Genomic DNA, 24,230 nt, shown 5'->3' with positions numbered 1-24,230 from the left:
GCTAATTTTTGTGTATGGTGCAATAAAGAGTCCTGTTTCATTCTTTTGCATGTGGCTGTCTAGTTTTCACACCACCGTTTGTTGAAGAGACTGTCCTTTCCCTGTTGTATATTCTTGCTTCCTTTGTCATAGATTAATTGACAGTGTAAGTGTGGGTGTATTTCTGGGCTCTCTGTTCTCTTCCTTTGATCGATGTGTCTGCTTTGGTGTCAGTACTGTGCTGTTATGATTACTACAACTTGGTAGTAGATCCTGAAATCAGGGATTCTGATACCTCCAGCTTTGTCCTTATTTCTCAAGATCACTTTGGCTAGTTGAGGTCTTTTGTGGTTCCATACAAATTTTAGTATTATTCTAGTTCTGTGGAAAATGCTCTTGGTATTTTGATAGGGATTGCATTAAATCTGTTGATTGCTTTGGGAATTATGGACATTTTCACAGTATTAATTATTCCAGTCCATGAGCATAGTATGTATTTCCATTTGTTTGTGTTGTCTTTAGTTTGTTTGTTTGTTTGTTTTTAATCAAGGTCTTATAGTTTTCAGAGTACAAGTCTTTCATTTCCTTAGTTAAGTGTATCCCTAAGGTATTTTATTATCTTTGGTACATTCGTAAGTGGGATTTTTTTTCTAAATTTCTCTTGCTGCCACTTTGTTATGGGTATTCATATTCTTAAACTACTTCTTGCTTCAGTTTTGGAAGGTTGGGTGTTTTGAGTATTTTGTCTATTTCATATAAGTTGTCCCATTTATTGGTGTAAAGTTGGGTGTGATATCCCCTAGAAGGCTTTCAGGGGCTAAAGGGATCTATGGTGATGCCTCCCTTTTTATTCCTGATATTGGTAATATGCATTTTCTTTGCTTTATTCTTCTTTTTTTTTTTTTTTTTAAGATTTTATTTATTTATTTGACAGAGAGCGAGAGAGCACAAGCAGGGGGAGCAGCAGAGGGAGAGGGAGAAGCAGGCTCCCCACTGAGCAGGGAGCCCGATGCGGGGCTCGATCCCAGGACCCTGGGATCATGACCTGAGCCAAAGGCAGACGCTTAACCAACTGAACCACCCAGGCGCCCCTCTTTGTTTTATTCTTGTTCATTTCTTGTAGGGGTTTAATTTTTAAAAATTACTTCAAAGAACCAACTTTTGGCTTTGTTAATATTTTCTTTTTTTCTGTTTTCAGTTTCATTGATTTCTGCTTTTCCATTCTTCTACTCTGGGTTTAATTTATAACTTTTTGCGACAGAAGCTTAAGTCACTGATTATAAACCTTTCTAAGAAGTTTTCAAATACATGCATTGAGAACTATAAATTTTCCTCATGACTGCTCTGTTTGCATCATGCCATTTCCTGCATATTGTTTTGTTTCATTCACTTCAGATATTTTCCAATTCCCTTTATTTAGAATTGTGTTTAATCTCCAAATATTTGAGGACTTTCTATTAGTCTTTTGTCATTAATTTCAAATTTCATTTCTTTGGGTACAGATGGTATGCTCTGTAGGATTTCAATACTTGAAATTTATTGAGATGTGTTATACTCTTTTCTTAATGTTCTGAATACACTTTAAAAGAGTGTGCATTCAGCGGTTGGATGATGTTTCCATAAATATCAGTCAGGCTGAGTGGATTAAATAGTGTTTATATTCTTACTAACCATTTTTGTCTTCTTGCTGTGTTAATTATGGAGAGAAATTTGTTGAAATCTACAACTGTGATTGTCTATTTCTCCTTTTAGTTTTGTTAATTTTTGCTTAATGAATTTTGAAATTTTGTTAGATATACATGTTTAGTATTAAGTCTTTTTGTCAAATTGACTCTCTTATTTTTATGTATTGTCTGTCTTTATCCCTGGTAACACTCCCTGTCTTAGAGTTTACTTTTGGCACAATATATCTTTTTTCCAGTCCCTTTGCTTTTGATGTTTCTGTGTCCTTATATTTCAGTGTCTCTTATAAACAAGACATAGCTGTGTCTTGGTGGTTTATTCTTTAATCCAGGCTGACAATCTGCCTTTAAATTAGAGGATTTAGTCTATTTACATTTAGTATAATTACTAATATGGTTGAGTCTAACTCCACCATCTTGATATTTATTTTTTGTTGATACCATTTCATCTTTGTTGCTTTGCTTTTCCTTTCCTGCTTCCTTTTTTTTTTTTTTTTTTTTGCTACAAGGTAGATCTCTTTGTATTCGTGGATATTTTACAGTGGTGCCATCCACTGTGGTAGCCACTAGCCACATGTAGTTAAGTTGAAAAGTCAGTCCCTCATTATATCAGCCACGCTCTGGATGCCCAGTTAGCCACACATGCTTGTTACCACATTGGAAAGGAGAGATTACTGCAGGAAGTTCCAGATTGAGGTCAGGATTTATTTTGAGTCAGAATTACCCAGGGTCCAATGTGAAAAGGGCAACGTTCTAGTCAGAAGATGTGTGTTCATGTTGTGTGTTTACTACTGATGGGCTTTGTGTCCGTAGGCCTACGAGATCCTGCTCTTAGCCTTAGTTTTCTTTTCTAAAACACACGGATAGGAATTCCTGCTCTTCTGCTTCATGGAGTGCTTGTGGAAAAGAACACTACAAAATGGTTAACAGTTTTCAAGAAAACATTAAAACTCAGTTGACGGTGTTTCTGTGTTTTGTTTGGTCTTTTAGGTTGCTGACGGAGCTGGAGTCCCCTTCTTGGTGGCCCTTCAGCTCCAAGCTTTGGAAGATGCCAGCAGAAACAAAGCCCAAGGGGGGCACCTCAACGGCTAGTCCCAAAGCTCTTGGAAAAGAAGGGGTAGTGGTCCGAATTCCTGCTGTTATCTCCCAGGGGACAGCATCTCATGTTAAAGCAGGAAGTCTTACCATTCTTGTGTCCGGGTTGGAAATCCGCGACTCGAGTTCTTTGCTCATGCACAGATTTGAAAGAGAACATATAGACGACATTAAGGTTCACACACCTTATGAAATCAGCGTCCGCCAGCGGTTCATCGGGAAGCCAGACATAGCTTATCGCCTGATATCCGCCAAGATGCCCGAGGCTGTCCCCATTTTGGAGGTGCAGTTCAGCAAGAAGATGGAATTGTTAGAAGGCGGCTTGACGCCCGGAAGTGCCAGCGTGTCTTCCCCAGCAGAGAAGGGCTGCTCTGTCTGGCAGGCGGGTAAGTGCGTGTCGGTCTCCAGGGCCGCGGCCTGTGGTACACCGTTAACGAGCCGCGTCACTGAGAGCATCTGCTGGTTCTGTGCACCGGTGCAGACTGTCTGTTTGTTTGTAAATGAGAATACTTCAGACCGTTTTCCTCAGTACCTGCCACCTCAGCGTGAGTCCCGGAGCGCAGGTGTATCACACACTGGAGGGCTATGTGGGTTTCCCCTGAGCTCAGCAAGGCTTGGTGGCCCTTTCAGAACAGAGGAAGGCTCCACGTTAGGCGATTCCCCCTTTCCTCTGTGTGACTCAGGGCACCTACCTGCCCACCCTGGTGGGTGTCCAGTCCCTCCACCCCTGACCTTGGCGTCAGTCTGGGTCATCCCAGCCCGCCTTCAAGGGACATGTTTAGGAATCAGAATCTCTGAAAACTGCAGCATAGTTTTTGTGGGTTTGCAGGCCTCCACTGGCGGTGAGGTGTGCTGTCCTCCCGAGTGTCTCTGGGGAGCACGGAGCTGGGCATGGCCCTGGGGGTCGCAAGAGTCCCAGGTCCCAGCCCCGGCCTCGCCCACAGCAGCCTGGGGTCATCTGACTTCTCAGATTTGCCGTCCTGGTGCTGTCAGGTGGCATCTTGCTGGTGTCTTTATTTTCACGTCTGATTGATTGTGACGTGGAGCATCTGATGCTCCTTATTTGCTTTTGGCCTTCACACGTTTCTCTGTGGATTGCCTATTCTGTGGTGGTGTTTTTTTTTTCTTCTACTGTGCTGTTTGTTTATTCCATGTTGTAGGTATGCATCCCTTGTTGGCTTTAGAAGCTACCACCTCTGCCAGACTGTCATTCTCCATTACAGAAATCCTTAATTGGGCAAATTCCCCTTAAGTTTGTTTCTGCACCCATCTTAAGAAATCCCAAAGTCATAAAATACCTTATTTTCCCATAGGTGATCTTACGTCTGTGTTACTGTGATTTTTCTAACAGGCTAGTAGTCATTCCTTGTTGACTTTGATTGCTGGATGTCTGTTACAATAAGAGATATGTTTGCTTCTTTTTGCTCTGAAGTGATTGATTTCAGTGCTAATATGTAACCTGATTCCCTAACACATGAATATTTTGATGTTATTCTACATGGCTTCTCGTTTCAAAAGAAATTTACCTGAAAATAGATCTGTCCCATAAGCACCAAAATTTTGGAAGTGTTAATGTAAACAGGTAATTTCTTGGCATTTCCAGATTTTTCTTTGGCCCTTCTCAAGGCAGGACTGGGAAGCCCGTAAAGGGGCCAAGAAGGGTGGTCAGTACCCGCGAGCCCAAGACCCTGATGAGGGAGGCCTCAGGCCAGGCCGTCAGTACCCCCACCCTGTGGTTTTCCCCCGGGGGGTGAGGCTGGGCAGTGAGGGGACCGGGGCTGGCAGGCCCGACGCAGAGTGCCTTCAGCCATTGATTCTGCCAGTGCTGATGGAGAACTCCCTGCGCCAGGCACGGTGCCGGGCCCCCACAGTCCGTGTTCTCATGGAGCTCCACCACATTCGTGGGTTTTCTGTGTACCTGGTGGTTTTGGAGAGAGTGTCGTGTGCCAGGTGGCAGATGCCAGCACACGCCATACAGGGGAGAAGAGGCTTGCTGGGCCTGCTCTGACCCCGAGTGTCCAGGTGCAGACAGGGCTGGAGAGGAGCAGGAAGTGCGTGCCAGGGCCTCTGCGGCCGTGGTCCAGCGGCAGGAAGCTAGGTGAGTGCGGATTCCGCAGGGCTTGCCATCAGGAAGGGCACAGGCCAAGGCTGCTGACCACAGGCCGCACGTCTTCCTCCTCAGGGAAGCCTCACGTAAAGTCAGCTGGTGCTGGGCCTTCGCCACATCCACAGATACCTTCCCAGCAGCACCTAGATTCAGGATGTGTGGCCTCGCCTGTCAGTCACAGACGGTGTGTGTGTGGGACCACATCCACGATGACAGATGGGTGTTCATCCTGGTGCTCACTTTAGCCTCTGGGGTGGAGGGGTTCCCACAGCGTATCTGCATCTGCATGGAGCAAGAGGTGCCGTGCTCCCTCGGTGAAGCCACCCTGCCCCGGGAGTGCTTGAGGGCGCAGGTGACGAGGAGGGGAGCCGGGGGGCGGCCAGCACGTGGGCTTGGGAGCAGAACAGCAGGATGGCGTCTGGCTTGCTGGGGACTCCGCGGGAGGCCTGGGCGGGCCCTCTCTGTCACCTCTGCTGTTGTTTCCAGCACCTGTGTTTTCACTGTCCCACGGTGGAAAATGCAGAAGCGGTGGGGGTGGAAACCATGACTTGACATCTCAGAAATTTACCCTCTCCTCCAGAAGCCGTGTTGGTGGGCTGCGTGGCCAGCAGGTGGCAGTGTCGCCACGGGACCGGGTTTGCCTTGCGTCAGTGTGGGGAAGAACTTTCCAGAGACCTCCACAGTCCGGTGCAGTGTAGGTGGCCCGGCCAGCGACTGGCCCCAGGGGTCTCCTGGGCTTCGGGGGCTGGGAATGACACAGATGGGCCACATCCACCCTGGGGAAAGGCAGTGGAAAATGGCTGTTTTCTTGCACAGCATCTTTAGGGTACCGTTTACATCTTAGCATGGTTTCAGACTTGAGGAAGAGCTGGGAGGAGTGTCCCCCACAGCTGCCATCCTCACTGTCACAGCTGACGAGCCTGTCTGAGCTGTGTCCAGATCTCCTCGTGCTTGCTGTTCCAGGACCCCGTCTGGAGTCCCACATGACGGGTGGTGTCTCCCTGGGCTCTCCTTACTCTGAAGGTCTCGATGGCTGGTAGGAGGAGTGCTGAGGTTTTGTACACTGTCTCGCGATTGCACTCTGTCTCATGTTGTCTCATGGTCCTGGGGTGATGGGTTTTAGGAAGAAGACTTCAGAGCATGGCCCATGCTTAGCAATTTATGGTATTTTGGGTACTTATTTTTGTCTTTGTTGTTTGCCAACGGCCACCTTTGAGAGAAGCCTTCTCTGACCAACTCATTTAAGAGACAACACTCGCCCTCGGGTGCTGTTGGCTGCCATGCTCTCACACTGGGATTGCGTCCGGACCGGCCCCAACTTGTCTCTTGATGACTACATCTCTAGCACCCAGAACAGGCCCAGGCATCCAGGAGCACACACATCTGCGTGACAATAGTACACATCTGGGACCCTGACGTCCCTGTGCAGGACTGCTCATTTAAGACTTCGGCTTCAGGCGGGGGAGTTCTAATCCCAGGACGTGGACACCACGCCGACCACAGACAGACCCCCCCACCTGTGTGGTCACTAGGACACGGACACCACGCCGACCACAGACAGACCCCCCCACCTGTGTGGTCACTAGGACACGGACACCACGCCGACCACAGACAGACCCCCCCACCTGTGTGGTCACTACGACACGGACACCACGCCGACCACAGACAGACCCCCCCACCTGTGTGGTCACTAGGATGCGGACACCACGCCGACCACAGACAGACCCCCCCACCTGTGTGGTCACTAGGATGCTGACACCACGCCGACCACAGACAGACCCCCCCACCTATGTGGTCACTACGACACGGACACCACGCCGACCACAGACAGACCCCCCCACCTGTGTGGTCACTAGGATGCGGACACCACGCCGACCACAGACAGACCCCCCACCTGTGTGGTCACTAGGATGCTGACACCACGCTGACCACAGACAGACCTCCCCACCTGTGTGGTCACTACGACACGGACACCACGCCGACCACAGACAGACCCCCCCACCTGTGTGGTCACTAGGATGCGGACACCACGCTGACCACAGACAGACCCCCCCACCTGTGTGGTCACTACGACGCGGACACCACGCCGACCACAGACAGACCCCCCCACCTGTGTGGTCACTAGGATGTGGACACCACGCTGACCACAGACAGACCCCCCCCACCTGTGTGGTCATTACGACACGGACACCACGCCGACCACAGACAGACCCCCCCACCTGTGTGGTCACTAGGACACGGACACCACGCTGACCACAGACAGACCCCCCCACCTGTGTGGTCACCCCCCCACCTGTGTGGTCACTAGGACACGGACACCACGCCGACCACAGACAGACCCCCCCACCTGTGTGGTCACTAGGACACGGGCACCACGCCGACCACAGACAGACCCCCCCACCTGTGTGGTCACTAGGACGCGGGCACCACGCCGACCACAGACAGACTCCCCACCTGTGTGGTCACTAGGACGCGGACACCACGCCGACCACAGACAGACTCCCCACCTGTGTGGTCACTACGACGCGGACACCACGCCGACCACAGACAGAACCCCCCACCTGTGTGGTCACTAGGATGCTGACACCACACTTAACCACTCACAGACCCCTACTGGGTGCTAGGACACGGGCACCCCCTGACTCCCGCAGGCCCCCTGGGACCTGTGTGGCTCTCACCCATTTGATCTCTTCCAAGGACCCTCGAGTCCAAGGCACATTTGCCAAGTACGTTGCTTTAGCTGAGCTTAGTTGACATCGGCCTCTCTCTGTTAGGTTTCCTGCTTGGGCATTTCGTGATTTTTTTGCAAAGGGCTTCCCACCCCAGTTGTGTAAGCTTCTGGGGCCATCCCTGGGTGGAGTAGGCATTTCCTTCCCTGTGTCATCAGTGAGGCTTCTGGGTCCCAGGGACAAGGAGGAAGATGTGCCCAAGACCAGACAGGCTTGGGGTGGGGGTGGGGTTCCTTCTGCTCTCAGGTCAGGGCTGGTGGTACGTGCTCTGAACTTCTGGTGAGGCCGGGGTCTGCGTCTGAAACATGAAGGACACTGGCGTCCACAGCTGCCCCTACCAGCCCAGCTGTTGTTCCTGGAAAGTGAAATCATCCGTAAGTTCCCTCGTAGCTTGAACAATTTGTGCTGATTTTGTTTAACTGTGATAATTAAGGACTTTAGAGACACAAACCATTTTATACTGAAGTTAATTTTTTTTGAAGATGTTTCAAAGCATTGAAGAAACTGAGTCAGTGACTCAGGTCTCAACACAGAGCACCAGAGGTGCCGAGCTCTGTGCTATGCACGATCCTGCTGACCCCACAGCTTGTTGTGAAAAACACCCCTGACATGGTATGTTCCAGGAAGAAAAATTCTCTATTTTGGCTTTCTGGTTAAGTAAAACCTGTTTTGCTAAACATTCAAAAAAAGGTCAGCGTGTCCCTCCAGAAGATAGCTGTAGGTCTTGGAATGGAAACCAGCAGTGGTGAAGGAGCCCAGGCCGGGCACCGGTGTGAATCCGATGTGGGCCTTCGCCTCAGAGAAGCAGTGCGTCACCAAGCACATGAACACCAAAGGTGTGCAAGAGGAACGATGCCAGGACCGATGAGCAAAGGTTGTTGCTGATGGGGTGGCGGAGTGGAGGCCATCTATGCGTGTGATGTGTGCAGATGGGGTGCCGAGGATGGGGGCCCCGGGGAGGGCATACCAGGGGTCCAAGGACGGGGTGCCAGGGTGCATGGGCCTGGGACCAGTGTGTGTCGTCGCATCAGCCCTGATGACTTCCTGGAGGCTAATAATAGCCGGTGGAACGCGTTTGCGTTGCTATTTCTGCCGTCATATCTTCCAGCTAGCTCTGACGGTGTTCTGCTGCAGCCGTGTGAGGAAAGTGCTTGTCACCATTTGCCATTTTGGGTGGTGACATTTCAGAGCACGTGAGGCGTGCTGTGGAGAGTTCCTTGCTGAGTAAAAGCCTTTAGGAGGCTGGAGTAGGATGGGGCTTTGAGACTGTAGACCACCGGTGGTGGGATCAGTCTGATGGGTTGCAGTCAGCTTTGACTGTTCTTAAAGAAGAACCTAGAAAACCAGACGTCCGTGTGCACGGTGCACGGTAAGGGGTTTCTCTGGCCTCCTGCATGCACCCCTCACAGGCTCACAGAGCATGGGGGCATCCGCACATAGCCTCCTCCAGCAGAGGCCGGCCGGGACCCAGCGTCCTGCCTCTGTGTGGCTCTGGCTCGCGCACTGGTTCCTGAGCTCCCCCGTCTGGCCTGGGCCCTGTTCCACTCCAGGACCCTGAGAACCCTATGCCGTCCTCGTCCTCGTCCTTGTCCTCGCTGCAGCCTGCATTTATCCTGGACGAGGCCATGCTTCCATTGCTCAGCCAGGCAGTCCTCAGGGAATCTTGATTTGTACAGATTATTTTGGGAAATGAGAGTAGAGGCGGTATTTCTGTGTGTGCTAGCGGGGGGGGGGGGGGGGGGCCGGGGGTGGCCAGCTGGGCTCCTGCTCTTCGGGCCCAGTGGGGAGCTGTGGCCCAGACCGCGTTCCTTGTCCCTCCCCCTTCCTGACGGCGCATTCATCGGGCGGCTCTGCTCAGCACCGCCAGGGTCCTGTTGGCCCTTCTGTGCCTCCCACCCCCCGGAAGCGGAGAAGTGCCCAGAGGACCTGGTGCTGGTACCCAGACAGCTGTCCAGCATCCCAGTACGCGAGCGGGCCGTGCTGCGTAACTGAGGTGCCTTGTATCATGGGGAAGCGTAGGCAGCAGACCCTGGCCGATGCCCTTCTCTGGGCCCTGTGGTGCCAGGCCTGTGGTTGGAGTCAGCTCTTTAAACAAAGGACAGGTGGCACGCCACGGGGGCGTGCGAGGCCCCCTCAGCTATCACCACATCTCCAGGCTACCTTTCCGCTCCTCGGGGAGCCTGCCCAGGCACAGGTGCCGTGTGACCAGGAACACCCCGGAGCAGGGCCCGGCCACGTGCAGCGCTCTGACTCACCCCCACCTCCGTGCGGCCACACAGCCAGCTTTGCTTGGCCCGACCAGCTGGCCATTTCCTGTGCTCTGGAGAACCACAGCGCTCTGTGGGGCGGCGAGATGTTGCTGCGGCTTCCAGCACTGTGCTTTATGTGCGTTTCACCAGGTCCCACAAGTGGCATGTTTGAATCTCCCCACGTGTAGCCCTCTCCCCCAGAGAAGAATAATGGCCGCACATGGATAAAGGGCCTTTCCTGAGAGAGCAGTTACAGAGCCAGACCCAGAGCACGGTCAGTGGTGCCCTCTCTGATCGGAGCGGGGTAAGGACACAGCTTGGGCCGGGGTCAGAGTGAGCTCAGGCAGCCCCCACCCCAGCTCAGCGTAGCAGAGCTTGGGCAGCGGACCCCCCAGCCCCACCACCCCGGCAGGCGCAGAGGCCACAGACTGGTGCATGAGTTGAAAACACTGCGTCTGCTCAGAGAGCCCTGACGGTCTTACACATCAGTCCTCGTGAAGTTCTGAATGTTCTTGCGTTGTTCACGCCTCCGGGAAGGTGTCACTGCTGTTTGATTTTCCATTCCAGCGTCTGGGCTGATGGACTGCGCCATGCACCGCGAGCCCTGCTCGGGGAGCCAGGAGGGCCAGCCGCTTCCGCTGCAGATGAGTGAGCCGCTGGTTTCCGAGGGGGACGCCCAGGAACTGAGACAGGTAACGTGCGCTCACGGGGCCGCCTCGCGCCTGCCTGCACACAGCTCCCCACTGCTCGATGCTGGCCTCCCGTCTACAGGGGCTGCTGTGTGCCCAGCCACTTTGTTCTGCTCTCTGGAGCTGGAGAACAGAGAGGAAGAGCGGCGCCTGGTCCAATTACCTGTGTTTCGTGGCATGCACACACACCCGTGTGCCTGTGCACACGCAGTCGGCGTGCTGGCTGCATCCTTCTGTTTGACATGTGCATGTGCACATGTACGTGTGGGCTGTGCATGTGCGGTGTGTGCACGTGTGTGCTGTGTGTCTGGTGTGTACTGCGTGTGCTCTGTGTGTGTGTTCATGTGTGTGCTGAGATCATCCACGTGTACGTGTGTGATGTGCGTGTGCGGTGTGTGCACGTGTGTGCTGTGTGTCTGGTATGTACTGCATGTGCTCTGTGTGTGTGTTCATGTGTGTGCTGAGATCATCCACGTGTACGTGTGTGATGTGCGTGTGCGGTGTGTGCATGTGCGTGCTGTGTGTCTGGTGTGTACTGCGTGTGCTCTGTGTGTTCATGTGTGTGCTGAGATCATCCACGTGTACGTGTGTGATGTGCGGTATGTGTACGTGTGTGATGTGAGTCTGGTGTGTACGTGCGTGTGCTCTGTGTGTGTGTTCATGTGTGTGCTGAGATCATCCACGTGTACGTGTGTGATGTGCATGTGCGGTGTGTGCACGTGTGTGCTGTGTGTCTGGTGTGTACGTGCGTGTGCTCTCTGTGTGTGTGTTCATGTGTGTGCTGAGATCATCCACGTGTACATGTGTGATGTGCGTGTGCGGTGTGTGCACGTGTGTGCTGTGTGTCTGGTGTGTACTGCGTGTGCTCTCCGTGTGTGTTCATGTGTGTGCTGAGATCATCCACGTGTACGTGTGTGATGTGCGTGTGCGGTGTGTGCACGTGTGTGCTGTGTGTCTGGTGTGTACGTGCGTGTGCTCTCCGTGTGTGTTCATGTGTGTGCTGTGCGTGTGTTTATCTGTGTCTTTGTGAAGGCTTGTGCGTGAGTCTGTCCGTGCGTGTGCATGACTCCACAGATGTGTGTACAACCAAGCGTGCTCACTCCGCAGGTCTCTGTCAAGGCCTTGACACTGGGTTCTTGAGGATGCTTGCCACTTCGTGTCCAGCAAGTAGAAATTTAAACGGTATCTGACAGAAATACTTTTAGGTTGTCTTCCTGTGTTATTGCCAGACAGTACAGTGTTTTTTCTTTTTCTCCTTTTAAGTCATTTTGAAGCAGATGCCGTAGACGTCGTGTCCCATCTTTCACAGATATCTCTGTGCACATCTTTAGAATGTAAACACTGTTAGAAAGCCCCACACCGCGCCGTGCTCGCCCCAGTTCGTCAGACATACGCCGTCTCGTTCAGGGACTTGGGCTGCGTGTTTGTTCAGCTCACGAGCCGCCTGAGGTCTGTACCAGCCGCTCAGCAAAGTGCCTCTTAGGGAATGGCTTCCCTCTCTGCTTTCCGTTGGCTTCACAGTGTATTTGTGGAAACACTCCGTTGTTTCTGTGTTGAGGTTTTGGTTTGCAGCTGCCTGACTCGGTTTCCCTGGTACCTAGCTCAAGGTGTCTTTGGATCCAGGCTCTGCTTTGGAGAGGCCGTGTCGTCCATAGCACCGCACCCCCACCAGGGCGCACAGGAAGACCATGCGTCTCTCAAACCTGTTTTTGAAGAAGTCGTCTTACTGACGTGTCCACATAGGCATAGCCTCCTTTAAGCTTGGCCATTTCCTTTCTGGAAAAAAGCGTTCATCCTTGCTATGGGATATTTTAAATATGCATGATTTGTCACTCTTTCCCCTGGTCTAACTTAGTCACTTTGAGTAATAACCCACAGAAACGCTGCATTCTAGCGGCAACCAGCAAATTCTGCAGGTTACTGACTGCAGCTTTCGATGCTCGTGTTGACCCCAGAACATGAAACCCTCATCCTATAAAGGAAACGCTCCCTTTCTCCTGAGGGTGGATGTGAGCCCACATGCCTCAGGTTGACGGGATCTGGGACCCCTGTCCCACCCTCCTACAAAGGCGTCCCACCGCTGTGTCAAGGCCAAGGCAGGAGCGTGGCTTTTGGATGGGAAATGTCGCGATTTTGTCTGTTAATTCTGGTGGTGGCCATGTAGTTGGAGAGGGCCCTTCGGTTTTAAACCAGCAGTCTCTGCCCTAGAAGCCAAGGTGCTAGAGGTCATGATGATGAAGACACGAGCCGCTGTGTGGGGAGCAAGCTTCCTCACCCTCCTTCTCCATGAGAGTGTGTGACTGTGGGGTCGGTCCTGAGCGTCATCAGCAGGTCAGTGAGCCCTGTGGTGTCCGTGCTGGGAACAGTGGATGCCGTGAGTCAGGACGCTGGCCGCAGGGCGGGGAAGTGGTGACCCCTGAGTGGTGGGGCTGGGGAGAGCCGCCGCGGGAGAGCAGGGCTTCGCACCAGCCAGCTGCCGGTCCTCCTCCCTGCAGGGACAGCCCAATTCCACCAGGGATCGTCTTCTGGAGGTAAAACACATGTTTCATATTTGGAGAAGAATTCTTAGCTGTGGAGTTGAAGCTCCAGCGTAAGTAGGAATGAGGTAAATTTCTGGGGAAAACAGAAATGCAAGAACCAGCCCCCCCGTTCAGCTGTGGTTTCTGTGGCAGATGCGATTACCATCGTTACGTGGAAATGGGTCTTGGTGACTTACCCTGCAGTGGCATGCTGAGAGACGACTGGCTGTGGTTTCCCCGGGGCCAGTGGGCTCCGCGCCCTGTGCCAGCTCGCACTGCACCCCTGGGGCCCCCGGAGCGGCCGTAACTGCAGCGTCCACCGTCCACAGGGAGGCGGTGCGGTGGCGGCGGCCAGGAAGGGAAGCGGATTCCGGGGATGGGTTTGGCAGAGGGCCCTGAATCGTCTCACATCTGAGGTGCTGGCCTTTCCCGTCGCAGAGCTGCTGCTTGTTTGTTAGGGATCTGTGTCGGCTCCCTGGTGGAGGCAGCTCCTGGCGCCCTCAGGGCATCCTGCGTCCCGGACTTTTCTTCTCGACTCCTTCCAATCCACTGCGCTGTCCGGCCCCGCCCCCACCTTACCGCACCCCAGACGGGGATAACCAGTGAGCACTGCGACGGGGACTCCAGAAGCCCTCCTGTCCTTCCCGTGACAAGGGGTGCTGCGTGTGGACTCGGGGTGTGAGGTCACGGTTCTCCATAGCGGGGTGCACCGTGTAGACTTGGGGTGTGAGGTCATGGTTCCCCACAGCGGGGTACAGCGTGTGGACTCGGGGTGTGAGGTCACGGTTCCCCATTCGGGGGTGCAGCGTGTGGACTCAGGGTGTGAGGTCACGGTTCCCCACAGCGCGGGTGCTGCGTGTGGACTCGGGGTGTGAGGTCATGGTTCCCCATTCGGGGGTGCAGCATGTGGACTCGGGGTGTGAGGTCATGGTTCCCCACAGCTGGGGTGCAGCGTGTGGACTCGGGGTGTGAGGTCATGGTTCCCCATAGCTGGGGTGCAGCGTGTGGACTCGGGGTGTGAGGTCACGGTTCCCCATTCGGGGGTGCAGCGTGTGGACTCGGGGTGTGAGGTCATGGTTCCCCACAGCTGGGGTGCGGCGTGTGGACTCGGGGTGTGAGGTCATGGTTCCCCACAACGGGGGTGCAGCATGTGGACTCGGGGTGTGAGGTCACGGTTCTCCATAGCGGGGTGCTGCGTGTGGACTCGGGGTGTGAGGTCATGGTTCCCCATAGCTGGGGTGCAGCGTGTGGACTCGGGGTGTGAGGTCATGGTTCCCTATAGTGGGGGTGCAGCGTGTGGACTCGGGGTGTGAGGTCATGGTTCCCCATAACGGGCTGCTGCGTGTGGACTCAGGGTGTGAGGTCATGGTTCCCCATAGCTGGGGTGCAGCGTGTGGACTCGGGGTGTGAGGTCATGGTTCCCCATAGCGGGGTGCAGCGTGTGGACTCGGGGTGTGAGGTCATGGTTCCCCATAGCGGGGGTGCAGCATGTGGACTCGGGGTGTGAGGTCATGGTTCCCCACAGCGAGGGTGCAGCGTGTGGACTCGGGGTGTGAGGTCATGGTTCCCCATAGTTGGGGTGCAGCGTGTGGACTCAGGGTGTGAGGTCATGGTTCCCCACAGCGGGGGTGCAGCATGTGCACTCGGGGTGTGAGGTCATGGTTCCCCACAGCGGGGGTGCAGCATGTGGACTCGGGGTGTGAGGTCATGGTTCCCCATAGTTGGGGTGCAGCGTGTGGACTCAGGGTGTGAGGTCATGGTTCCCCACAGCGGGGGTGCAGCGTGTGGACTCGGGGTGTGAGGTCATGGTTCCCCATAGCTGGGGTGCAGCATGTGGACTCGGGGTGTGAGGTCACGGTTCCCCATTCAGGGGTGCAGCGTGTGGACTCGGGGTGTGAGGTATGGTTCCCCATAGCGGGGGTGCAGCGTGTGGACTCGGGGTGTGAGGTCATGGTTCCCCATAGCTGGGGTGCAGCGTGTGGACTCGGGGTGTGAGGTCATGGTTCTGAGCTCCTTCTGAGTTCAGCGGGGTGTGTGATTCCTCATAAACAGCAGTCACGGAGCTCGCGAACTAACCGAAGTGAGGGTGGGTTGTTCCGAGCGGACTCAGGCGGTGGGGTCGTGGCGGGAGGCTGGGCAGGAGGCTGTGGAGTGCGGTGTCCCCTCTGCCGCCCGCCTGTGCCTTCTTGAGCTGGTCCCGGCTGAGTTCTGTGGCGCTCTGCAGAAACCGTCTCTTTCCCGTAGGAAGACCAGAGCACCTTTCATGCTCAGCCCTTCTGTCCCTTCTCTGGTGTGTTCACGCTTGTCATAGTTCCCGTGTGTCCTCCTCTGTCATTTCTTCCATACAGAATCGACGCATTTGTTCAGCCCAAATCCATGTCTTAGCAGTTCAGGATTTAGCACTGGTCTCCGCGTGTTACCTGTCCGCGAACCCACCGGCACCTGCGTGCCAGGCCGGGGAGGCTGGATTTGGTCCCATGAGCCGTTTGGAAGGACTGCAGATGTTGTAATTCCAGATTTCTGCCCATCGTTCTCAGGTTCTCTTGCTGCCCTTTTCCAGGTTGTTCATTCCTTTCGTTACTTACAGGGCGCAGTACAAAGGGGAGGAGGTTATGTTTGTATTTATGGCTTTGATACCGGTCCAGATACAAGCCATGAGTTAGGCCACTCATCTCAGTATCTGTTACTTTGTAAATTATTAACAAGTGTTCGTCATGTCCTGTGTCATCTGTTAAACCAGGAGAAGAGCCTTGGTAACGGGGAAGAGGTGCCCAGTAACTTCTGACGTCCATGACAGTTGACATTTCAAGTGAGAGGACATGCGTCACAGGACGAGCCCTGAACTGGGAACTGGGGTCCAGGCACTGGTGCGGCCATGCCCTGTCGACCCCACAGCCCGGGTGGGCTGCGCACCTCCCTGGGCCCTGGTCACCGCCTGCTGCAGAAACAACCCGAGTAACGCGAGCTGACTCACGGGACAGCGTCATGCTGCACCTCCCAGATGCACCCGGGGGTTGCCCGTCTGTTCTGCTATTGCCTTGGTCACTGGTAGCCACGAGCCTGCCGTCACGGACCCCCGCCCCGGGCCCCCTCCGTGGTTCCGTGTGCCACCCCCCTCGGGCTGCCCTCTGCAATCTCTGGACAGCCCGCGGGGCTCACGTCCTGCCGGCTGTGGCCAGCACTCTAGGGCAGGCCCGTGTGCTATCTGGGGCAGTGCTGAGAAAGCTGGGATGACCACGGGCTGCGTGAAGGGACAGCTCCCTTGTGGTCCACCTGGACCACATTCTGTCCCCTCCGCTGTCCCAGAAAGGTGAACAGGGTGGGAGTGCCAGACAAGGACACCAGGATCTGGTACTGCGGACGCAATTGCAGAGCGTGCTGCATCTCACCGCGCATCTTCCAGAGCAGCTGCTGGGCTGTGCGGAGGGAGGAGCGCGAGGCCCAGCGAGGGCCAGGGAACTGATGCTTTCCTGTCGTCCCAGTCAGCCTGCAAGTGAGCCTGAAGGGTTACCGTCAGGTGTTTGGTCGTCTACTACTGAGTGCCTGGCTATCTTTTAGAATGGTGTTTTTATTGTAGTAAATGTATATAACGTAAATATTGCCATTTCACCCACTGCTTATGTGTGGAGCGCCCTGCTGTCCCCCCATCCCACACGGTCCCGTGAAGCACCGGCCCCTGCGGTCTTCTGTCTGTCATGCACGTGTCCTTCCACGCCTGGCTGTCCTCACTCCCCACCGTGTCTTCGGGCGGATCTGTGTTCCCTTCTCACAGCTGAGTGGTGCACGCCGTATGGGTGGCCCACATCCTGTGTCCGTTCATCCACGGCTGTGCGTGGTGCTTCCCTGAGCGTTCACACATGCAGGCATCTGTGTGGGTCCTGTCTCTGCTCCCTGGGGGCATATACCTAGCGAGGCGTGGAATTGCTCGGTCCTGGATAATTCCACATGTAGATTTTTGATGAGCTGCCAGGCTGTTCTCCGTAATGGCTTCACCCTTTTATAATCCTGCCAGTGACGGATGAGGGGAAGTGAGTCCTCCAACTTCATTCTTTTTCAGCATTGCTCTGGCCCTCCAGGGCTCCTTGCAATTCCATATGGGTTTGAGGATCCATTTTTCCATTTCTGGGGGAATAAAGGGGTGCTGGAAACTTGATATGATTTGCATTGAATGTGCAGGTCACTTGGAGGCATCTTGCCGTCTTGCCAGTATTAAGTCTTGCAGTCCAGGAACACCGAACATCCCTCATTATTTCGGTCTTCTTTAATTTCTTTCAGTGTGGTGTGTGGTTTTTAGGCCTTTGTGTCTGTTTTCTTGTATTCTGGGATGAGTCCTATTGAATCCCATCGTGAGCTGATAGCGAGTGAGCTGGTCCCCAGGGTCCCCCTCTAGCCCTGGGAGGTGCTCACCATGTGCTGACCCTGTCTGGACCTTGAGAGGCCACTGGGAACTGGAGTGAGGGCTGACAGATCCCTGGAGACTCTGCTCTCAGAGTCTTGCTGTGGGGACAGCACTGTGGGGACCTGGTGCGTCGGCTTCCCCCCTCCCATCCCCCACTGCACAGAGAGGGGGTCTGGAGGAGGCGGCCGCGGCAGGGGCCTCCCTAGAAGACAACCCTGTACTGCTGTCCACAGATAGCCCTTGGGGCCTCAAGGAATGCAGCAGAAGGGACGGGGTGGGACGCGGGGGTGGTCTGTGAGTGCTGGATGTGACAGATTGTAGCCTAGAATGTTCTTTACAGCCTCCAGAGCTCTGGCTGTGCTGGAAGCCAGTTTTTCCCTCTTTACCTTCTCTACAGCATATTAATGGTCCCAACTGGTAGAACTATTTGGAGTTGCAGACAGCTTGATTTATCCCAGCTCTGTTCTTAAATGGTTGCTAATTTCTCACTGCAAGAAAATTCACAGTTTTTCAGTGAGTCAGCTTAATAACAAGATCAGGGCAGACAGTCTAGCTAATACTAAACTCACTTTGGGTGTTTCATATGAATACAGTAATACTGTGAATCCTGGAGTCTCATCGTGAAGTAGAACAAAACATTTTCTTCTTTCAGTGAGGCCACCAGCACATTACAGATGTTCTGGAAACATCAAGGCCCGCGCCTCTGCGCCCTGTGTCCTCCCCTGCTGCGTTACGTGGTGAACGCCCGAAGCCGGGCGCTCCAGGGGCCTCTGATTCCCCGATTCCCACACCTTGATGGCTTGCATGAGGTGCATACATTTAAGCACAGGTGCTTTGGTAAGCGGACCTCCTCTGCTGGATGAGCTGTTCTTCCGTTTGTATAAACAGAATGGAAACAGCTCCGTACCTGCTCGTGTCTGTGGTCTCGGGGAGGTTAGGGTTAGGGGTGCAGGCTGTGTCCAGAGCGGCAGAGAGCACAGGAAGGTCTGCTCGGCCCTGGGAACCACATGGCGCCCCCTGCCCCCAGCCCGGGTCGCCTGGGCCGTGTGTCCCCACCCCCCTCCAGTCACTGACGCACCCAGCCCGCGGGGCACTGAGCCTCCCGTGCAGACTTGGTTGAGCGCCTGCAGCCCTCCCGGCTACAGATTGCTGAGTATTTCTGCGGTTTCTTTCCAGAGGCTGTTCCCAGACGGTGTCTCGCCTACGCTTGTGTGCAGGAGTGCTTCTGTCTCCTCGGCTCGGTGCACTTTCTGTGTAGGGGCAGACATGTCCGCGAGATGGCTGGTCACTGGGCTTACTTACTGGCGTGGCAGGGGCTCGAGGAAGAAAGCGCGGAGCCTGGTCGGAGGTTCCTCTGGGCGGCCAGCTGATATTTCAGAGCCTGGCGGGGTGACACACTGATGACTAGACAGCTTGTCATCCTGGGCCACAGAAGTCACAACTGCATGAAGGTCTGGCCAGACTTCGCGTTCCGCAGTCTTTCCACCCCGTGTTCTATGGAATGCACATGATGGCATTTAATGTGTCCAGTCCCTTCCTTAAAGGGAAAAACACTGGACCAATACTCCAGAGGGACTCCTAGTTCGAAGCTCACTCAGTAACTTTCTTTGCAGACTCGGTAGCTGTGCAGATCACTCGGGTTTTTGCAGTATTAGCTCATTTCAAGTGCAGTTGGAAGCATTTGAAGCTGCGAAGGAGGGGTCTCAGTGAGACATTTTCACAGTCAGACAGTTCAACAGGAACGAGCCCGAGTGTACGCTGTGGACTCCATAAAATGCTCAGCTTTCGTAGGCACGTCAGTTGGTCTTGCTCACAAAGTAAGTGCTGTGCCTGTTATCGCCGTGCTTCTGTGCGTAAGAAGCATAGACTCAGGACCGCAGGAATTCCTCCCGGTGCCGCTGCTTCTGTGGGCGGGGAGACGGTAGGGGCTGTCACGGAGCGTGGCCCTCGGTGGGAGAGCCGTGTGGAGATGTGCCATGACTATTCCATTCACCAGCTATCAAAGAACAGATCTGGGTCATTATTCTTCATGTTGATTTCATGGGGAAACAATAATATTTTTATTTGGTTCGGTTAAACAAGATGCATTGTTAAGATTAACGATGCTTGTCATTTTTTACGGGGCACCTGACTGGCTCCGTCGGAAGAGCATGCGACTCGTGAGTTTGAGCCCCATATGAGGATGTAGAGATTACTTAAATAAATGAAACTTTAAGAAATGCTTATCGTTTTTACTGTTGAAGATGTGAGCGTTAGAAAATTGAAAGTCGCAGGTGTGGCTCTCCTTACGCAGGACCTTTGCTATTGCTGCTCGCGGCTCCAGGAGCAGGCCCGGGGCTCCCGCCCTTTGCCCGGGGCTGAATGGCTTGCTGATCCCTGCTGAAGGCCCTTTTGCCTTTTCAAGGAACATGTGCAGTTCCTGTCCGCGCTGGTGCTGTGACGTCCGCACCGTCGCACAGTGGCGCCTGTCATCCACGGCCTCATCGTGTCCGGGCCGTACTGTGAGCTGGCTGCTAGCTTGGGCTCTTGGACGTGTCCTGTCAGCCTGATGTGTGAAACATTCAGTTTGAGGGTTCACAGAGCCCCACGGCCCTCCCCCTCATTCGGGAAGCAGGAAACAGAGCTGCGTGGATGCCTGCCTCCACCCCCAGGGTCACGTCCCCGTGCCAGCGTATGGGCACGCGATGGAAGGAAGCTGGGCACACGGCACCCCCGTGCCACCAGCAGTGCTTGTCTGACGGGCACGGATTGGATCCGGCTCGGGACAACGTCTACTTTCTTCTCCGGTCCTGTGTCCTGACTTTCTACTTGCGGCGTGAGTCCTGGAGCAGGACGATGGGCCATCCACACAGGACACAGCTCAGAGCCTGCTGGGCCCGAAGGACACTTGATGTAGTTGACAAGGGCGCAGAGGTTGCAGACAGCGCGACCGGCCTGATTGCCCCACACAGGGGGGGGGGCCACGCGTGGCTGTGACGTCAGGTGCGAGCGGGTGGCAGAGGCTGGTCTCCCCGGGGCTGTGGTGTGCCCATGCCTGGCAGAGCAGCCTCGTGAGTGCACGGAAAAGTGCAGGCCAGCTGGGCGGGGTCGCTGAGCAGAGAAGCGCTCAAGGACCTGCATCCCACCGTGCTGAGCTGCGACTGTTTATTGTGCCGTTTGGGCCTCAGCCATATGAGGTCATAGGAACGCGATGGAAAAGACCTCCTGTATTAGGTCATCCAGCCCGTCCCTCGGAGCCGACTGACCCCACAGTATACTTTCCAGAGCTCCGTCCAGTTTTTCCAGTGACTCAACGGCTCCCAGAGGAGGGCGCAAAAGGCTGGTGTCTGAGCCTGCTACCTTGAGCCAGGATTTCTTCCTCGGCGCCTGGACGGAGCTCCCGGGGATGATGCCGTTGTTTGCAGAGAGATGTGGGCTACGTCCTGCCTCTGTCACAAGCACGTGTGACTGCAGATGGCCTTAGGTCCCTCTACAGCACGGGTGCGGCGCGGGGCTCATGCCGCTGAGCCTTCCAGGACTTGGCGGGGGCACCTCACATCGCACTTTATAGTTTTCACAGCTTGTTCACATTTGTGAGCTCATTCGAGCCTCCCCATTCCTAAGGACGGAGTTGATCTTATTATCCTCTGGCCACCTCCCTGCCTCCATTCTGGTCCTCGTGTGTCAGACGAATCGGCTCGCCCACGTGGTGGTGGGCAGTGCAAGGCTGCTTCGTGTGAGCTGAGCGCACGGGCACCGTGGTCATGCCCTCCCTCGCTTCCTCTGGGTGCTGCGTGCTCTCCTTGACCTGGGGCCGCTCCCAGGCTGCAGTGTCCCCTGGCCGTGCCCATGACGTTGATCTCCATGTGCGGCATGGTGCACTGCCAGCTCAGGTAGATCTGGGGCCCTCGCTGCTGACATCCTTCCCACGGGACAGAGGACTTGGAACACGGCCGTACACGGTCGATCCACTGCGAGTTGGTAAACGGGCACCCAGGACTCCTCTGATGATTCACAGTCTGCAGTTCCTTTGTCTTGACCTAACCAGGGATCTGAAACTTTCCCTAAAAGAGGCATTAACATTTATTGCAAGTAGTTGGTCATTAAGATTTCTCTTAAAATCATTCCTTTTTGTTGTCAGCTTGAGGATATTAAATTTTTAAAGGCAGGCTCACCACGCATGTGGTTAAAGTACATTTCACAATGCAAGTAGTCTCGATAGGATTGCAGTAAAGTGGCTGTTCTCAGCAGTGCATGAGACATATGAAGCATGACGTGAGTCCCAGAGAGGGGGTAAGGGGCCTGGCCTCCAGGAGCCCCAGGTGCGCCCACAGCGTTGTGCTGTGGTAGCTGCTTCGTCACCTCGAGCTGTGGTACCTGTGAAATGTTTCCAACAGATGGGCAAGACAGGGGTTTGGCTTTTCTTCCACTTCCGTCTGCAGCTAGGTACGTGGGTGCAGACAGGGATTGGGTCCTGGATGGTCCCTGGGCCAGCCGACCCCCCGCCCCCTGCTACTGCTGTGTGGCTGGAACAGCAGTGCCTCAGGGGCATTGTCAGGAGGTGTGGGGGCTGTGGCCTGGAGCAGGGCCAGAGGGCTGATGCCTCATCTGCTTCAGCTCTGCCGCCCTGGGGGCCAGAGCTCCCTGGGGGGGGGTCAGTGCTCCCTGGGGGGTCAGTGTTCCCTGGGGATCAGAGCTTCCTGGGGGGTCAGTGCTCCCTGGGGGTCAGAGCTCCCTGGTGGGGGGGGTCAGTGCTCCCTGGGGGTCAGAGGCAGAGACTGGGGAGGGGGTCAGAGCTCCCTGGGGGTCAGTGCTCCCTGAGGGGTCAGTGCTCCCTGGGGGGGGGTCAGAGCTCCCTGGGGGTCAGCTCCCTGGGGGGTCAGTGCTCCCTGGGGGGGGTCAGTGTTCCCTGGGGATCAGAGCTCCCTGGGGGTTCAGTGCTCCCTGGGGGTCAGAGCTCCCTGGGGGGGTCAGTGCTCCCTGGGGGTCAGAGCTCCCTGGGGGGTCAGTGCTCCCATCAGTGCTCCCTGGGGGTCAGAGCTCCCTGGGGGGGTCAGTGCTCCCTGGGGGTCAATGCTCCCTGGGGGGGTCAGTACTCCCTGGGGGTCAGTGCTCCCTGGGGGGGGTCACTGCTCCCTGGGGGGGTCAGAGCTCCCTGGGGTTCAGAGCTCCCTAGGGGTCAGTGCTCTCTGGGGGGGGGTCAGAGCTCCCTGGGGTTCAGTGCTCCCTGGGGTTCAGTGCTCCCTTGGGGGGGTTAGTGCTCCCTGGGGGTGGTCAGTGCTCCTGGGGGTCAGAGCTCCCTGGCGATCAGTGCTGGTGAGCCACAGAGCTGAGACCCAAACCCAGGATGGGAGGACAAAGTGTTTGTCATCCCCACTGACTCACAGAATTTCCTAAGTACTGTAAAAGTGATGGAAAGAAATAGCGTCTATTTTTGAGAGTTAAGAAAGGGCAACCCCTCCTGCCCTGTGTCTGCTCTTGCAGATCCTGAGGAAGCTGAAGAGTCTTGCCCTGGACACTGAGACGGAGCTGGAGAGGCAGGACGAGGCCCTGGACGGCATCACTGCAGCTGTCGACCGGACCACCCTAACCATCGACAAGCATAACCGACGTGCCAAAAAACTGACCTAGGACAGAAGAGCAGAGAGGTGACTGGTTTTGATGACAGTCACTCCCCTGAGTACTTTGTTCTCAACACCTGCACACGTCCTTGACATAAAAACCTGGAAAGTCATTCCAAGGGCGGCTTAGTAGTTGGAGGCCCTGGGCCAGGAGGTGCAGGCTTGCCTCAGGGTGGAGGATCCCGACCACTGCACACGCAGGAAGAAGGAGCTCCAGGAGAGGGGAGTTCTGCCTGCACATCCGGCAAGCACCCCCAGCACCGCCCCTGCCGTGGTGGCCCCAGGTCCCCTTGCTCCCCACTCCCCACAGGCCCCGCTGCCTTCTCCCCTGCTCCCCACAGGTCCCGGCTCCCTTCTCCCCCTCCCTCCCCTCAGTCCCCGGCTCCCCACACATACTTGAGCCCTTCAGAGGGTCCCCAGCAGCAGGAAGGCTCTTCCCTGCAAGGCTGGCTGTACCCAGTGCTCGGTGGCTGCTTTGCATGCTTAGCATGGCCACCAGCTGAATTTTTATTCTCTCTGTTCTTGCTAGGTGTAAAGGGGCCATGTAAATCCCTATGACAGAAATGTGCTGATTTCTGAGTCTGCGCACCTGAACCCTGCGGCCTGTGTCAGCAGAAGCCCTTCTCCAGGACCACACACAGGCCCGAGCCTGTTCCCCTCTGGGGGCTGCTCTGCATGGGCCCCTCCATAGTCACTCTGTTCTGTGACTTGTTTTGTTCTCTGACAGGCCAGTTTCTTTTTGGTTGTACTGTGATTTTTTACCTGAAGTCCAGTACATCTCAAGGTCATCCTGTGAACACTGGGAATATTCTTTTCACTGCCCAGTTTGTAGCCAAGTGTAAAAATAATACACACAGCACCTATTTAAAAAGTGTTGATTTTTTTTCTTTAACTGCTCCATTTCTATCCAGAAACAAGAGAGAAGTCATAGTTTTAGAATATATTTTGAAGATAGGCATTCATGCTGCTTTTTGCTTGGTTTTGGGTGCGTTAGTGGGAGGGCCCCTCAGGGAAGGACGGATGGGGGCAGAGTGGAGAAGTGGGTGACCCCTTCCCTTGTCACAGCAGAACAGGCCACCTCCAGACTGCTTTGGAATAGCATCCCAGAGGGCAGTGCACAGAGAGGTGCCGTTGGGCCTTGTCCAAGTGTCCCTTTGAGGTGCCTTTCCTCTGGATCTCCTC

The 24,230-nt window shown here is 54.9% G+C and overlaps 1 protein-coding gene across 6 annotated transcripts in view; it reads left to right on the top strand.

Moving 5' to 3' along the window:
- Positions 1–23,919, top strand: part of SNAP47 (synaptosome associated protein 47) — a 46,235-nt gene extending 22,316 nt beyond the window's left edge. For 3 of the 6 annotated variants that reach the window (XM_078067736.1, XM_078067737.1, XM_078067734.1), the window contains 3 exons: positions 2,652–3,142; positions 10,409–10,533; positions 22,912–23,919. In XM_078067736.1, the coding sequence (XP_077923862.1) occupies positions 2,652–3,142; positions 10,409–10,533; positions 22,912–23,058 (763 nt within the window). In that variant the 3' untranslated portion in view covers positions 23,059–23,919. The remainder of the gene's footprint in view (positions 1–2,651; positions 3,143–10,408; positions 10,534–22,911) is intronic. The other 3 variants (XM_078067733.1, XR_013445913.1, XM_078067735.1) reach the window with 3 other exon arrangements.
- Positions 23,920–24,230: the final 311 nt, after the last annotated feature.

This window comes from Halichoerus grypus, chromosome 2, assembly GCF_964656455.1.
Source record: "Halichoerus grypus chromosome 2, mHalGry1.hap1.1, whole genome shotgun sequence".
NCBI classification, from domain to species: Eukaryota; Metazoa; Chordata; class Mammalia; order Carnivora; family Phocidae; genus Halichoerus; species Halichoerus grypus.
This window is presented reverse-complemented; position numbering and strand designations above follow the sequence as displayed.